This window comes from Ceratotherium simum, chromosome 9 (genome assembly GCF_057802395.1).
Source record: "Ceratotherium simum simum isolate JZ-2026a chromosome 9, ASM5780239v1, whole genome shotgun sequence".
Lineage (NCBI taxonomy): Eukaryota > Metazoa > Chordata > Mammalia > Perissodactyla > Rhinocerotidae > Ceratotherium > Ceratotherium simum.
This window is the reverse complement of record NC_141908.1, coordinates 4161128-4176956: the sequence shown is the minus strand read 5'-3', so window position 1 is coordinate 4176956 and position 15829 is coordinate 4161128. Positions and strand designations below refer to the sequence as shown.

The 15829-nt window shown below is 54.7% G+C and overlaps 1 protein-coding gene across 1 annotated transcript in view; it reads left to right on the top strand.

Annotated features, from left to right (window-relative positions):
* GYPC (glycophorin C (Gerbich blood group)) overlaps nucleotides 1-13711 on the top strand; it is a 46750-nt gene extending 33039 nt beyond the window's left edge. Inside the window, exons 2-3 of the mRNA XM_087435028.1 lie at nucleotides 11232-11285; nucleotides 12998-13711. Of these exons, the coding sequence (XP_087291154.1) occupies nucleotides 11232-11285; nucleotides 12998-13194 (251 nt within the window). The 3' untranslated portion in view covers nucleotides 13195-13711. The remainder of the gene's footprint in view (nucleotides 1-11231; nucleotides 11286-12997) is intronic.
* The last annotated feature ends 2118 nt before the right edge of the window (nucleotides 13712-15829 follow it).

Sequence of the window (15829 nt, the reverse complement as noted above, 5' to 3'; positions counted from 1 at the left end):
CACTCCCATTCTTCGTCCTTAAAAGTAACATGTTTGTTGTAGATGGTTTAGAAAGTACATAAAACTGTCTATTACAAGAAAACAATGCCACTCCTAACCCCCCTCCACCACCCAGAAGCCACCACCTCAACATCTTCAGTGTATTTCCTTTCATTCCTTTTTCTAAGGCATTTTTTAAAATATTTAACATAATTTATATTTACAGGATCCTGTTCCTTTCCCTTAAATCATACTGTAAGCATTTCTTCCTGTCACTAAGAATTCCCATGCATTGCTTCTGTAACTGCATAATATTCTGTCATATGGGATAGAATCATAATTTACATAACCAGTTCTCTAATGTGTAACATTTAGATTGTTCTCTCTCTTTTATTTTCCATTTGAAACCAAATTGCAATACACTTTCCTGAGCATTAATTTTTGTTTCCATTTCAGATTATTTCTCTAGGATAAATTATAGAAATGGAGTTTTTCATTCTCAAGTTAAAGGTTTGCCAAATAGTACACGAGAGCATCGAAGCTGCTCGTTTTGAGAATCCCACTCTGACCGAGGCCATGTCAACATTGTGGACAATGACAATAAGTAATATTCAGATAGCCGGTGTGCGCTGGGCATGGTACTGTCTCTCTCCACATACTACCTCACAGGAGCCTACACAACAGTGCCATCACATTTGACAGGTGACAAAACTGCAGTTGGAGAGGCCATGACACTCGCCAAGATGGTCCAGGCGTGATGTGGGAGCTCAGCCGCCCTGGGACTGCCCCTTGTTCCCGCCCTCACTCCCTCACCTGTCCACTCGGGGCCTGACCTACGCAGCCAGTGTGCCCCCTCACAGGTGTGCAGGCGGGCACCCAGCCCTGAGCCCGGCAGGTGGGGCCTCCTGTGCACCCTCACTCTCGTCCGTGTCTGGATGGAGTTAGGGCTGTAAATAGGTGTCCAGGGCCCCAGTGCTCCAGCCAGTTCTGGTGGAGCTTGGAGCTGAGAAGCCAAGAAAATGCTGATTGGGGTACACTGCTCCAGCCACTTGCCTCTTCAAAATACCTCCCAGCATCCATTTCCTTTGCCTTTTTGGTGCTGCAGGCACCTTCCTCTGGAGAAGCACTTCCCACTGCATCGTCAGAGCCCAGGATACTTACGTAAGTCAGCAGTGGGTGTTTTTCCTCCCATGGTCTCACTGCAGTCACTCAGCAGACAAATGGACGTCAGGGACAGCTGAGAGCCCTTTCAGAATTCCCAAGAGCAGGCTGAGGAGACTGCAGCCTCTTGATCAGTCATGATCAGAGGGCGTGTGCACCTCAGACCCTGCCACAGGGCCCCATCCCCTCGCCCAGCTCTAGTCATGGGGCCGGGAAGGGGAGCTGGTGGAGGCGACAGATTCTCCGTTTACCACTGTGCCAGGTCTCCAGTTATGTCAGCTGGCTCCCGAAAGAAGGACATGAAGCTCAGTTCTGTGGCCAGGGCAGCTGTGACCCTGACTTCTGATGTCCATTGCTGAGAGGGTAACAGGCCCCCCAGTTCTGTTGCCTGAAGCCTAGTGTCACCCCTTGCAAAGGGGAGGTGAACTGAGCACGTGGTCCATACGCTCACAGTACGAGCTCAGTGGTTCTCAAAGGGAGGCTCCCAGACCAGCAGCATCAGCAGCACCTGGAACGGGTCAGAAATGCACATTCTCAGGCCTATCCCAGACCTGCTCAAGGGATGGTGAGCACATTAACCCGTTCCCTCTTTATAGATAATTCAGCAAATTCCCACCAGTGCTGCCGTGCTCCCAGGCTCCCTTTAGCCCCAAAGAGAAACAGAGGCACGTGGGGTATGTTGTTTCCCTGGAGGACCCCATGCACTGAACACTCGTTCCATGTCAGGCAGCCAAGTGCCCACCTGGGAGGCGGGCATTCCTTTACTCTGGGGATCAGAGGTCAGAGGTCAGAGAGTTGCCCCTGTGGTGAGCTGCCTGAGGGGAGTTCAAGGGAAGCAGATGTCAACATAAATAATCCATAATCAATCTATTAATCAAAAGTGGGGTGAGTTTATTATGTTCCAACTTTTGAGGACCATGGCCCGGGGCCTTCCTTCCCTAAGGAAGGAAGGGCACCGAAGAAGTGGGGTGTACAGAGCAGTTATATACCATCAAAGAGCATGTATCATGTATGATTGCAATGTCCCTTTTACAATAGCCACAAGATCGCCCTGCCACATTGCCCTGCCAGAATAGCTATTGATGGACACAGTGGGGAGCAGGTCTGCTGTCTCGATGGGCGTGGCTGGTGTCAGGTCTGTTGTCTTGAGCTGGGTGGTCACAGGATGAGTGCAGCAGTCAAATCCCATCCTAGGGAGAAATGCTTATCCTTAAGGAAATGCCAATGTGGGGGAAGTTGCATCCTTATCTTAAGGGCATTTACTCTTCTCTTTGGGACATGCCAAAGCAGATACACAATGCAGACCACAGGCCCTTTTGAAAAACAATCCCAGGCCGTATTAGTTTTACCCCAAATGGCTTTCTCGTGTGCCCCAATATATTCTATTGCTTGCCATTTATTTATCACAGAGAAGTGAGTGTCTGTGCACTGAGTCTGAGGAGTGAGGGCAGAGCTCTCTAGGGAGCTCAGCGGAGCCTGGAGAGCAGGGGGCTTAGAAAATGGGCTGGACCTGGGTGGGGTCTGGGATGAAGCTGCAGAACCGGCAATGAGGACGAGTCCCCCACCCACAGTGCTGCCGAGGAGAGGGACATCAGCCAGGACACTGGGCCTCAGCATAGGGCCTTGCTCCATCCACAGATCCAGGCATCACGCAGGCCGCAGAGATGTACGTGGATAGGCAGGATCCAGGCTGTCCCTCCTCCGCTGTGGGGCGGGGGCTCCTGATCCCGGATCCTGACTTGGTCACAGCAGGGATGCTGTCTCACTATCAGGCCTCCTCTCCTGCCTCTCGCCGCCTCAGCTTCAATTCCCTCTTAACTCTGTTCTCCTTTCAATGTGAAGATCAGTGGGCTTGATAAAGTGACAGGTGCAAATTAGCAGTTACATAGCTGGGTCTCCTCTCCTGTGTGCTACAACCACACCAACTGTTTCAAGTACAGACTTTCCTTCTGGGAAGAACAGACCTACTAAGCTCCGTTTTGGTGGTCTCAGCATTGTCTTAAGCCCGAGCTGCTTCAGTTGCCTGCTGATCCAGGACACCCCCTCCTGCCCCCTGCGCCAGCCCAGCAGGCAGACCTCAACAGAGCCCCAGGCAGCTTCCCAATCAGCCACCTTCCTCCTGGGAGCCAGACACAGCAGCCTGACTGGAATCTCTCCCTCTTCCTGTCTCTCTTAAATTCAGTTTTCTGAGAAATCCTCCACAGGGTGTGTCTGCTGGGAGTTGGGGGGAGGGGGCCGAGGTTCTCCCTTCCCTCACGCTATGCCATGAACCAAGGGAGGATGTGGTTGCCTCCCTGAGGAGCCCCAAATGCACACAACCCAAAGTTGACAATGTCCCTCTCTGAGAGGAGAATCCCCGCATGGACAGGGGACCCCATCTTGCTCAGCTGACCCCTGTCTCCGGAGACTCGCCTGCCCCTCAGGGCTTCTTGCTGGTTTCCACTGCTGTCACCCGCCTGGGCTGAGGAGACTGAGACGGCGGCTCCACTTTTTATACTCTGGCCCAAGAATGGAGACAAGGATTCTTTCCTGTTACTTAGACCAAGTAGCTCAACTGAGGCAAACTGGCCATTGTGTTCAAATAAGGCCCCATGAAAACAATAAAACAAGCTCAGGGGAAATGCAGGTGGAGAAAACTCTGCGAACAGATACTCTGATAAGAGAGTTAGGACATCCTCACCCTTCTTTCCTGTCCCCTCCGTGAGCACATCCCCGAACAAAGGCCGAGATGCGAAAAACCCCTGAGCGAGGCTCTCAGGTGTCCCTAGGAAGAGGGTCCCTTTCCTGACTCTGCCCAGGATCTGCTTCTGATTGTCGAAGTTCTGCTCCTTCCCCAGTTTACTGATGCCGCACAGCTGTCTCCTCCAGAGAGAAAGGCCACAGCTCCTCACCACCTGGCCTCGCAGGCCTCCCCATTCAGCCACCACGCCAGGTCTCGAGGCGGCGGGTGTGTTGCAGCGTGCAAGGCTCCAACGCCCGCCTGACATCGTCCCTGTCTTTACACAGTAGCAGCAGGCACGGGAGAAGCAGGGCAGACTGGGTCATGGCTAGGAGGAGGAGAGGGTGACTGGGTTTTGTGCAGGGCGTCAGAGCAGTATAATATATTGCACAGCCTTTAGGCAGCCCTTGGATTGAGGAGATTGTTTATAAGGTGAACATAGGGACCATGAGGGCAATCATTTTGACCTTGAGACCAGGAGGCACATTCCGACCAATGTGGTCAAATTCACATCAGCCTCGCCCTGCCTTGTGAATTCCATTCACAAGGTGAGGTCAGTGGACACGTGCTTTCTGCACAGATGGGACGGGGGCTGTGCTGGAGGGTGCAGGCAGGTTGAGCCCTCAGCATACAACCGGCAGCTGCCTGGAGCCCAGCCCCTGACACGTGATGACCAGGCATGGCAGCAGGTAGCCCGGCACTGGGCCCTCCTGCCCCACCCCGAAGCCCTGCTGACCACTCCACCAGGAACTTTCCCTCCTGTCCTTCCCTCACCCCTACACCCAGTCTCCCTGCTGGCATTGCCCACCTCGCCATCTCAGTAGGCCAGCCTTGGGGACCTCCTCCTCCAGGAAGCCTTTCCTGAGAACATCAGAAAACTACCCTTTCCAAACTTTCCCATAGATGCATTTGGCTCTGTCTGCTACACAGTAAGCTCCTTGAGGGCAGGGGCCTTGCCTTAACTGGGGAGCACATTGCTGGAACACAGGAAGTGCGGGGAGAAAGATTGCTGGAGGGCAGAATAAACAAACAAAATCATGAGCCTCCTCACAGTCAGAGAATCTGGGAGAGCTGGGCTGAGTCTCTCCAGCGCCCCTGGGCACATCTTTATTTTCTCATGTTGACACTTTATCACACAGACGGTTGGTAGTGTAACTTTGCACATAAATATGCTGCATCTCCCTAACCAAGTCATAAGCTTCCTGGGGACAGACCCCATCCTCTCCACATCCCTTTAAGCCTGGGGCTGGGTAAATGCTAACTGCCCAGCCAACACTGGCTGGCTTGCAAGAGAGATGGATGGGTGGATAATAAGCTATTTGATTATTTCTTTGGGGTACTTATATTCTGAAATCAATGCTTGAATGCTACATCCTTTCAGGGCACAGTAACAACAAACCATCAGAGAAAAGTAAATGTATTCGACTTTTTTCCTACCAAAAAGAAAAGACGGTTAATAAACTTCAATTGTCAACTGATTTCTGCTCCACTTGCGCAGGGACTTTGAGGGCAGAATTTAGAGCAGGAAGGAGACAGTCCATTGCGAGCCAAGGAGAACTTTCTGTGACCACAGAGTTTCCTGGCCCTCCCCTATTAGCTGTCCTCCTCCTGAACCCGAGACAGTCTCACGCAAAGGCATCGCCGCCTGAGAGCACTTGGTAAGGGGACTTTTCTAACTAGAGCCGTAGGGTCCTTGAAATAGAAAGCTCCCAATAAGCACAGAGCTTGGCAAATCATCAGACAATCAATGTGGCGGCCACTGCATTGCTATCATCAACTCGAGTGTCATAGTGGGAGCTCTCCAAGGAATCTATGACAAACCTGTGTTTCCCTTCACGATTTCAAGGCTAAAATCATCTTCCTCTTCCTAGAACACCTAGGCCTCCTACTCTGAAGCCATCGTCGCTCTCAACTCAAAGGAACTCGCTCTCTCTGTGCCTGAATTCTCCCTTTTTGCTGGACCAGGTGGACAGTGGGAAACAGGAAGTGGGGCACTTCCTCCATGACCCCAGAGGCAGAAGGAAAAACCATTAGTGATGGACAATGGATGGGAGGTGTGACGACAAAGCGAGAGAGAAGAGAACTTCCCAGCACAGCTTCATTGGAAAACACAGAGAAGGAAGGTCAACTTGCATCCCTGGGGCCAGCGCTTGCCCACTGCTCTCTGTCAACATCTGAGAACCACCAGCACGCCTCCCCGCCCCCAAGGATCCAGCTGCCGCTAGAGTCCTGTGTCCTGTTAGCTGTGCCCAAGCTGGCAGCTGGAGCCAAGAATGTCGCCTCCATCGAGAGGGACAGCGCCTGTATGCCCTGCTGCCTCCTGGGGACTGCTGCTTTTGACCGGAGAGCAGGCGGCTGACCACTCTGTGGGAAAGTCAGCAGGGATTTGGCTGCAGCCAGACTGCAGATTGCACAGGAGAAAAGCCATTCCCAGCGGCGGCAGCCAGCGCTGTGGGAACACACACACGGTGTGGTGCTAGGGTGACCCAGGTCAGAACACAGGCTCTGCCCTCTGAGGCTGTGAGATTTAGACAAGTTACATGACCTCTTTGGGCATGCATTTCGTTATCAGTAACTTAAAGATAGGAAAAGCCCTCCCTTTTGTGGGCTTGCTGTAGGATTGAATGAGGGAGCTTAAGTGGCAGCTTCACCCAGTGCCTGCGCCTGGTAAATGCGCAGAGAAGCTCCTTCTCCTCCGCCTCCTCCACCTCATGTGAACCCCCAGGACATGTGCCATCACTTCCATAGTCGGGGAACGTTCTTCCACACCTGAAATTTCCCAGGCCTCCATGAGTGCGGTCGCCTGCCTCCTGCGCGCCCCCTGACCCTGGGGGAGGTGTGACTTCCCTGAATGTGAGTCTGGGAGCAGGACCGCCCTTCCCTTTCCTTTCCCTCTCAGGATCCATCAGCTCACGGGAAGCATCTGTTATCCCCACACTTGGTGACAGGGCCCCGGCCCTGGCCTTGAGGTGAGGCCTGCAGCTGGATGGCCATGTGTGGGGGGAGGGAGGTTCAGAAGCCCAGAGTTGTCGCACAACTTAACTTTAGTGCCATCACCCGCGTCAGCTTTCCTCGGCATGAAGCTGTGTTGTGTTCTCTGTCTGCCGCCCCTTGCTTGATCTCGTAGTTGGACGCCCCTTGAACCCAACACTATAGGACTAAGGGTTTGGTTTATCCCCTCTTGCAGTGTTGTTGTCTCAGTCGTGGTCTCCAAACATCGTGGTGAGTGACCCTCAGTAAGAACCGCCCTTTACATTGTGACTCAGTTCTGTGTGCTTGTGGTGCGCGCGCAGATGAAATGAGAGCTCCACTAACAGAATCCGGACTGCAGGCCACGGGTCCTGATGCTTCCTGAGCTCTTGTCTGTGTCTCCTCTCTGTCTCTCTTCTTTGCTCTCTCTCCCCCATCTCTCTCTCCTTCCCTTTCTCTGTCCTTCCCTCCCTCTCTCTTCCTCCCTCCTTCCATCTGTCCTCCCCCCTCCACATCTCTGTCTTTCTCTCTCTCTCTGGTTGGACCCACCAGTGAGTTGGGACTTGCTGTTTGACAAACACTGCCCTAAATAACTCAGAGGTCACAGTCATGTCTCCCAGGAAACCATAAGCCCCCTGAGGTCGGAGAGTCACTTTCTGTTTCTTAGAACCTCCCCTGGTTCCTGCAGTAATGCGGGGAGCACACAGAAACTCAGCACCCAGGTGGTTTCACTGTCACCCGGGATAATGCTGGGACTCTGTGGCCAGCGTCCATCCTCTGCATGCGCTCCCAGCATCTGTCAGCCGCTCACTTAGGTGACTTGTGTTGAATTATGTGAAACCGATAGTAATAATAATAATCAGAATCAAAATTGTGGCTCCAACTGAGTAAACACCTATTCTGAGCCATGTACCACGGAGTCATTGTCTTCATAATATACATATAATATTTATGTCCTGTGTGCATATCATTTCTAATCCCTTCCACAGGTGGGTATTGTTCTCCTTGTTTTACATATGCAGAAACTAAAGCCAATCAATATTAATATTTTGCTGCATACACCACTTTACATTCACCAAGTCAGGATTTGAACCAAAAGCTGTCAGCACAGTGGTGTGAACAGTGCAGGGTGCAGTTTGAGTCTTGGTTCCCCAGAAGGGATGAGGCTTTCACACACCCAGCAGCTGCGCCAGGTGCCAGCACACAGCCCGGCTGGGGTGGAGCTGGGAGCTGGCGGACGTGGTGCTGGAGAGCCTCCTCTCTCGGGGGTTGTAGTCTTGAGGAGAGCTGGGAAGGAAACTCATAGGGCACTTGGGTCTCTACAGGGAGCCTGGGGCCTCTCACACCTGTCCAGGCTTGGGGCTAGACTGTTGTCTACCTCTGATCTCAGACCCATGCCTTGCTTTGCCGTGAACGCAGCCCCTAAGGCTGCCCGTAGACCCTCCAGCCCAGTTCCTGAGCTCAGAATGATCCTAAGCCCAGACACATACTTACCCTTCAACCCCAGCAAGGGGCGGAGTTCCATTGCAGGTTCCTAACCCAGTCGCATACTCATCCGTCCACTGCCTGGACAGGATCTGAGCTCACTCCAGCCAGGCTTTCCCAGGTATCCCACATCACTGCTGCTGCTGAATGGACACAGCACGAGGGAGTGTGGCCGATGAGGGCTCTCGCCCCACCATCTCCAGAGGCAAGAGATCAAACTCCAGGCTTCAGGAGCCTCGGAGTCGTGGGTGGGAAGTAGACATCTGGGGAGAAAGCTGAGAACTGGGGAGAGGTGGGCACTGTTGGGGTGCTGAGCTCTCTGCCTGGAATGCTTATGCTTTTGTCTGGGCAGCAAACTCAGTTCATCCTTCAAGGGCAAATCCTGAAATAGCCCGCTCTGGGAAACCCTCTCTTCCACCAGCAGTTCTCAACCCCGAGCTGCATCAGAGGCACCTGGAGGCCGCACCACAGACTGCTGGGCCCCAGCCTCAGTGTTTCTGATACAGTGGGGCTGAGGTGGGGCCCGAAAATTTGCATTTCTAACAGGCTTCCAGGAAATGCTGCTGCTCCAGGGACCACACCTTGAGAACCACTCTTACACCATCCCCACCGTCCCAGACAGGCCCGCCCGAGCTTCCTCCTCTGTGCCAACTCTGGCCTAGGTGACCATTCTGCTCATGGTGAAGCATCACTACCCTGGAGTCAGTCACATTGTGCGACCTGAGCAAATTCGGCTCCAACACCTGGAGGGGCGCAGGGCACGGAGAGCAGGCGTCCTTGTCTACCACGCCCCTCGGTGGGCGTGTGCTCAGAGGGAGCAGAGCCTGGGAGGCTTAATCCGTGATCCCTCAGAGGTCTCAGGTCCCACCTGCCCCCCAGCCCGCTGGCCTGCCGGGAGAGCTTCTAGTGTTCCAGTAGATAGATTTGGGTACAGGGTCTCTAAACACAAGCCAAGAAATTCACCCCAAGTGATTCAAACCAGACACCTCATCTGGTACTTAACCAGCCCCGCTGGGCCAAGTGCACTGACTCAACGCTGCCTGGGCTGGAATGGTTGCCTCCTGACTCTCGTGTCAGCTGTATGACCCGGGGAAAACAATAATGCTTTTCTGGGACTCAGCTTCCAAATGTGTCAAATGGGAATAATAACAACTGCTACCGAATGGGACTGTCACGGGGACTAAGTGAGTTAAAACCTGTTAGATGCTGAGAATAGTACCTGCACCTGGTAAGCAATTGCTAATTGTTTTTAAAGGAAGAGGAAATCTCAGTCCCTTCTAACCCTGGCTGCCCTGGACAAACTGGCATGGGAAATGCTGGTCATCACCTGGAAAATTCTCAAGGGCAATTCTGGGTCTTGAGCTTCTGTAACCATCCACGCAGACTAAGTCAGGTGCTGGTCTTTCTTACTGAACATGAGGTGCTCAGTGATTGAGTAGGTTCCAGAACGCCAGGGTCTGAATCCATCCATTCGTGTATGCATGCATTTATTCCTGCACGCGTGCATTCAGTAAATATTTATTGAGGACCTACTGCGTGCTAGACACTAAAACACAGGCTGCACTTGTCCACCTTAGTGCAGAGTCCTGCATCCACTTGAACTCCCCTCCCGCCTCGGGTCTCCCTGCTGCGAAGGCTTTTGGAGGCTGAGCCCTCCTCCTGCCCGTCGCTCCCTCCCTGTGCTGACTGCTGTGTGCCTGCTCTGTCTCTGTGCTGACTGGAGGCCTTGTTTTCACCTCTTCCCCACCTCGGGGTCAGGACTGGCCCCAGAGACCCCGGCCCACTCCCTCCTCTGGGCCTCCAGCCTGGAGCCTCTGCCCCGCTCGGCCACTGTCCCTCCTTGTACCAACAGTGGTTTCTTATCAGAAAGTGGCATCTGGCAGCTGCACTGGGGAGAATGACCTCATCGCACTATAATTAAAGTGATTATCTGAGTGGAAATGACTGTGATGAAGCAGCCTTCTCTGTTTTAATAGACGTAGCCGTTGTAATGGGAACATGGGATTTTCATGTTAACACTGATACTTCCATGGTCTAATAAATCCTTCCTCTCACTCGTCTCCCAGAGGAGACGGGAGACCTCCTGAGCAGCAGCTCGAGGTAAGGTGCAGGTTCCTGCTCTGCCTGAGGCGCTAGCCCTCCGGCCGGAGCACTGAGCTTCGGGCAGCACTCAGTAACTCAGACAGCGCTGCGGGGCAGCCCTCCACACAGCAGGGCCGAAGCAGAGACCTGGAGGGGCCCTTGGGAAGGAACCTCCAGCAGGAGCCCTCCTGGGAGGGGCTTCTTCAGGAGAGAACGAGAATGTGCACGCCAGGGGTGAGAGCGCAGGCTGAGTCCCTGGACGAGCTGTGTGACCGCGGGCACATGGCGCTGAGCCTCAGTGTCCTTCCTTGAAACGGGCTAATAATATCACACCGGTGGGATTGCTGTGACGACCACATGGTAGAACAGACGGAAGGCAGCTTAACCAACACCGGGTGTGTGTGGACGCTCCCGCAGATGGTCTGTTTTTACCGTGATCATGAAAAAAGCTGAGGCCTGGAGAGGCAGGTGATGCCAGCACTAAACACAACAATGGTGCCCGCCATCCTGCCCACCACTGTCTGCTGGGCGTCTGCCAGGTGCAGGCCCAGCCCTCAGGGGTGCAGCCAGGAACCCAGCCCTCACGCTGCCTGCGCCGTCCCGGAGATGCCATGTTGGTGTCTGACACCATTGCTGGTTCACGCGGTGCTCTCCTGGGCCCAGTTCTGTGCACGCTCAGTGAGAGGCCTGTCCGTGTGCCACACTGTTTCGTGTCCGCCCTGTGCCCGTTCACTCAGCCGCTCATGTGTGAGCAGAGGGTGCAGGCTCGGCTGCGATGCAGCTAGGTGTGGGGAGCCTTCCCCTCTCACCTCGAGCTCTTCTGTTCCCTTCACAGAGACCCACTGGCCCTGGATGCCCTCCACCCAGACGGACATCGCCATCATTGCAGGTGAGCCGCCCCGGGCCTTTCAAGCAGCCGGGAGGGTCAGAGAAAACGCCCAGGGAGAGCCCACCTGAGGACTGTGGCAGGGGGCGGTCTCGGCCAGTGCTCTCCCTCCCTCAAAGGGGTTTTGAATGTGGATTGGAAGAGTCTGGCCCTGTAAGAAAATGTCCAGCATGGTGTCCCCGTGGGCGAGGGTGAATCGAGAGAGGTGCTTCCGTGTCAGGGCCACTCAGGGCCGTAGGTCCACAGGGATCAGGGGCTGGAGAGAGAGCCGCTCTGGCGAGGGAGGTGGGGGGGGGGGTGACCAGGGCTTCCTGGACTTCTCCGTCTCCCTCATCCCACACTACTCCCTGCTCTGAGTCTCACCCCTGCCCCTCCATCCTAAAGGAAGTCTGACCCTGCCTAGGCTTGCGTCGAGCTGTGTACTGACCCCCACTGGTCACAACTGTGACCCCAAACTGTGTTTCAGGAACGACCAAGTTTAGGAGGTGTAGCTTGCTATCTCCTTCAGAGAGTGCACTTCTCACTGACTCACTAGTACCTCAGGGAACTTTCACACCTAAACACGAATAAATAAAAGTGGGCAATCCGAGACCCCTGTTGGATGCTATTGAACCTGACGTTCTCCCCCTCACTGGACCACTGACCCTTCTTTTTCTTAGACAATAGTATTAACATCATGCAGACAGAAGGGCCCCCGGAAGGCAGTAGGAAATTTAGGAAACTGTTCCTCAAAGAAGGGACTTGGGAACAGTTTTAGCCTCCGCATATTCTCCCACTCCCCAAGGCCCCCAGGTAAACCATCCTAAGTCAAGGCAGAGGGCTTGTTCCGTGGCTTCAAAGCAAATGCCTGCGCAACCCCAGTGAGGGTGCTGCCCTCAAACCCTTTCCAAAACCCGCCAGTCTTTCCCCCTCCCCCCACCACTCCATGGCCCTGAGTGACCCAGTCCTGCTGCCCAGCCCTCAGGCCTCACCTCCTGACCCCTTCTGAGTCCAAACAGAAATGAAGGCCTGACGGCTCCCCACACCCCGCGCTTTCACATGGTGTTCTCCAGGATCCCCTCCCTCTTCAGCCCTTTGCTTGGCCAAGCCCTGCCCCCGCTGCCAGACTTATCGCATGTCCCACCTCCCAGGAGGTAAGGGGAGCTGGGGGATGGGGGGGCAGTGAAACCACACTGCAGTGAATCCAGTCTCAAGCCCAGTCAATGGCCCTCATCCCCCCACCATCTAACGTCTCTCCCTCCTCTCCTCCCTCCCTCCAGCCCTTCACTCAGCACTCTGCAGACTGAGGCTGGAACAGTATCCCAGAACTGATCCTTGCTCAGAGGCACCCGCAGCCTACAGAGGAGGACAGACCTATGTGCATAATTTGCATGATGCAGCTATGTGGATTTGCCCAAAACTGAGGGGTTCACAGGATTCAGAACTTCCAGTTTTAAAACAAGGACAATCTCCACTGAGGAATTTTCTGGGGCTGAGGACTTAAAGTGCTAAAACCAGGAGCAGGGTGCGACACTGATGGACAACCTTAGATGGGTGCAGATGAGGGCGACACACACCAGCAGGGGGAGGAGGGGCAGGAACTGGCCAGCCTGTGTGCGGTTGGTGTTGGTTGTAGTGGCCTGTCTGTGTTGGCACAACCCCTGTGGGTCCTGACGCCCTGCCCCCGTCCCAGACGCCTGCCCCAGACAGAGCTGTGCGCTTCTTCTCTCTTGCAGGCGTGATCATCACCGTGGCCTTGGTCCTGATCTGCCTCCTCATCGTTGTGCTACGGTACATGTACCGACACAGAGGCACATACCACACCAACGAGGCCAAGGGCACAGAGTTTGCTGAGAGTGCGGACGTGGCCTTGCAGGACGACCCATCCCTCCAGGACGCTGGTGACAGCAGCAGAAAGGAATACTTTATCTGAGGGGCACCAGACCTCACCTCCCCCAGCGCCTCCTCCGACTCCACGGGAGAAAACGCACCCCACCACCCCACCCTGCTACCTGCACCACCAGGCAGGCCACGACAGCACCCACCTCCTCCCAAGATACGCACCTGGCCTGGGAACACTATGTGCTGACCCAGGGAGGAGGAAGGAAAGGAGAAGGAATAGAGTCAGGAGAGGCCTCTCCCAGGGACCTAGGGATGCAGCAGCCACCCAGGAGGCCGGCCTCTGCCCTGCCAGAGAGAAAGTGTGTGTCTTCCTGGGCAGGGCACTTTGTCATCGCGTGGTGTGCAAGTCCTCGCTGGGTGTGAGCAGGGTGGGTGTGCCTGGGGCCAGGTAGCGAGGCCGTTAAGTCATCAGCACGCTGACTGGGGAAGTGGCCTCAAATGTCAGTCCTTGACATCTGGGGGCGCAGCAGGTGCTGGAGCTAAAAGGCACCTTTGTCTCCCCCTGATCCAGCTCTAAACGATTGGAAATAAATTTGAAATGAACCCAAGCGTTCAGAGTCAAGCAGCATTACTGTGATTGTCCGGGGAAGGGTAAACCCGCCAGGGCTTGCCCTTCACCTGTGCGATGCTGTGTTCTCTGAGAGTGCGTGCATGCACGTGTGTGTGGGGCTGCATGGTCCTCTTCTGGCTCCATCGGCCGGTTCTCAGAGAGCACGCGGTACAGAGGGCTCCTGGGCCCACCGAGGGGGGAGGGACTGGTGACTAGCATTCCTCTTCCTCACACAGGCACCAGCTGCAGGAAACAAATGTAAGGATGGAACGTCCCTCTAGAAATAGGTTGTCTCAGCCATCAGGGCACTGACTAAAGCATTGGTTTTCTAATGCATGGCATTAGGAAAAATGGACCTGTTAAAAAAATACGAGTGAACTCATCCTTCCCGTGGGCACAGTAGCTGGAGCGCAGCCTGCAGAGCCCCACTCCCTAGGTTTGGGCCCTGGCTCCCCCCTTCCTGGACCTGGGACCTTAGGCAAGTTGCATGACCTCTCTGGCACCCTGGCCATGTCCTTAAGGGGACATGACTCTATGGTCTGACTGTCAGGGTTGATGGCAGGAACAAATGTGTCCAATAACTGGTGCTAAATATATAGGGTGTATGTATCGGTCAATGAAAGTTCCTCACTGCACCACTTCCAGACGCTTCCTGAGGAGTAACATGACTTCTAATATCCCCTCCTGGTGTGACATCGCTTCCGGTTTTTGAGCACATGGGGGCAATATGGCCTCATCTGCAAGGACTGTGAGCACAGATCATGTCCAGGTCCAGTGGGCACAGCGGAGGCACACAGAACCCAAAAACAGATATGCCTTGCTTTAAAGAAGGCACCAGGGAGAGGATGAGCCAGAGCCCTGGGCCTCCCTGAGGCCTGGTGCCTATGTGGGGAAGAGGAACGCTGGTCACTCCCCATTCCTCCATGGGCCCAGGAGCCCTCTGCCCTGGCTGTGATCTCAGACTGGCCCATGGTGCTGGGCTCCCCGGCCCCTCCCTTCCCCTCCCCTCCCTCGCCGCCTTCTCACCCTTCTTCTCACCTAACTGTATGGAAGCACAGCCTGCTCCCCAGAGCACTGAGTCCCCAGCCCAGCCAGAACCAGGTGCGGTGGTGACATGGCAGCTGCAGAGCTGGGTCTCCACGGTGGCCCACTCCAGACGCCACCCAGGAGGGTGCTGTCAGACTAACTGCAAAGGCGAGTCCACCACACTGAATGCAGCAACTTAGTGAGATGATGTGCACATGTGTGTGCACATGTGCATCCCATACACACTGGTGTGGAAATAAATTGTGCTCCCTCAGGTCAGGGAGCACACTTTCTTCCTCTTGGTCCTTCCCCCAACAATGCAGAAAGTCCTTAGGCAGCATGCCTGCAACAAATGCTGATTGGGGCAAATGTGTGCAAATATGCACACACCAAGTCTCCAAAAACTGTGAAGGAGGAAGGAGGGAGGTGGAGAGAGAGGAAGAGAGGGGAGATAAAGGGGAGAGGTGGGGAAGAAGGGCTGGAAGAGGAGGGAGGGGAAGAGCACACTCCACGAAATCCCAGCTTCTCTGCACACGGATCTTCCTTTTATCCTCTCAATAACCCTGGCGGGTGGAGGGCCTCGTCCTCCCTTCAGACCTGTAGAAACTGAGGCTCAGGAAGGTTGAAGGGCTTGCTGGAGGTCACATAGCTCCTAATGGCCGAGGAGCATTGGAACGCAGGCCTGTCTGACCAGCGGGCTGGAGAGGAGCCTCCTTCCTTCCACAGGCTGAGGTGAGTCAGCAGGGGCTCCTCGTGGGAGTGGAGCAGGCCGACCAGGACTCAGGGTGCTGGAATGACGCCCAGTGCTGGCATCTCCACTGTCCGGGGGCCCTGGCCAGCAGTGACCTGGCCTCCTGGGCCAACAACCCCATTCCTGGTGAGGGCTGGCCTGGGCAGCTCTGGTGGTGGACATTGGTGACCCAGTGGAGTCCTGGGCTATTGGCCCTTGGCAGAATGATTAGCAAGACAAAGATGGCTTTCAGGCAATCACACCTCATCGACACCCAAGCACCCAAGAATCTTGCCACCCAGGTCACTTATCAAAGAGGAAAATGATCAGCTAGATTACATCATATCAAAACATCCATGC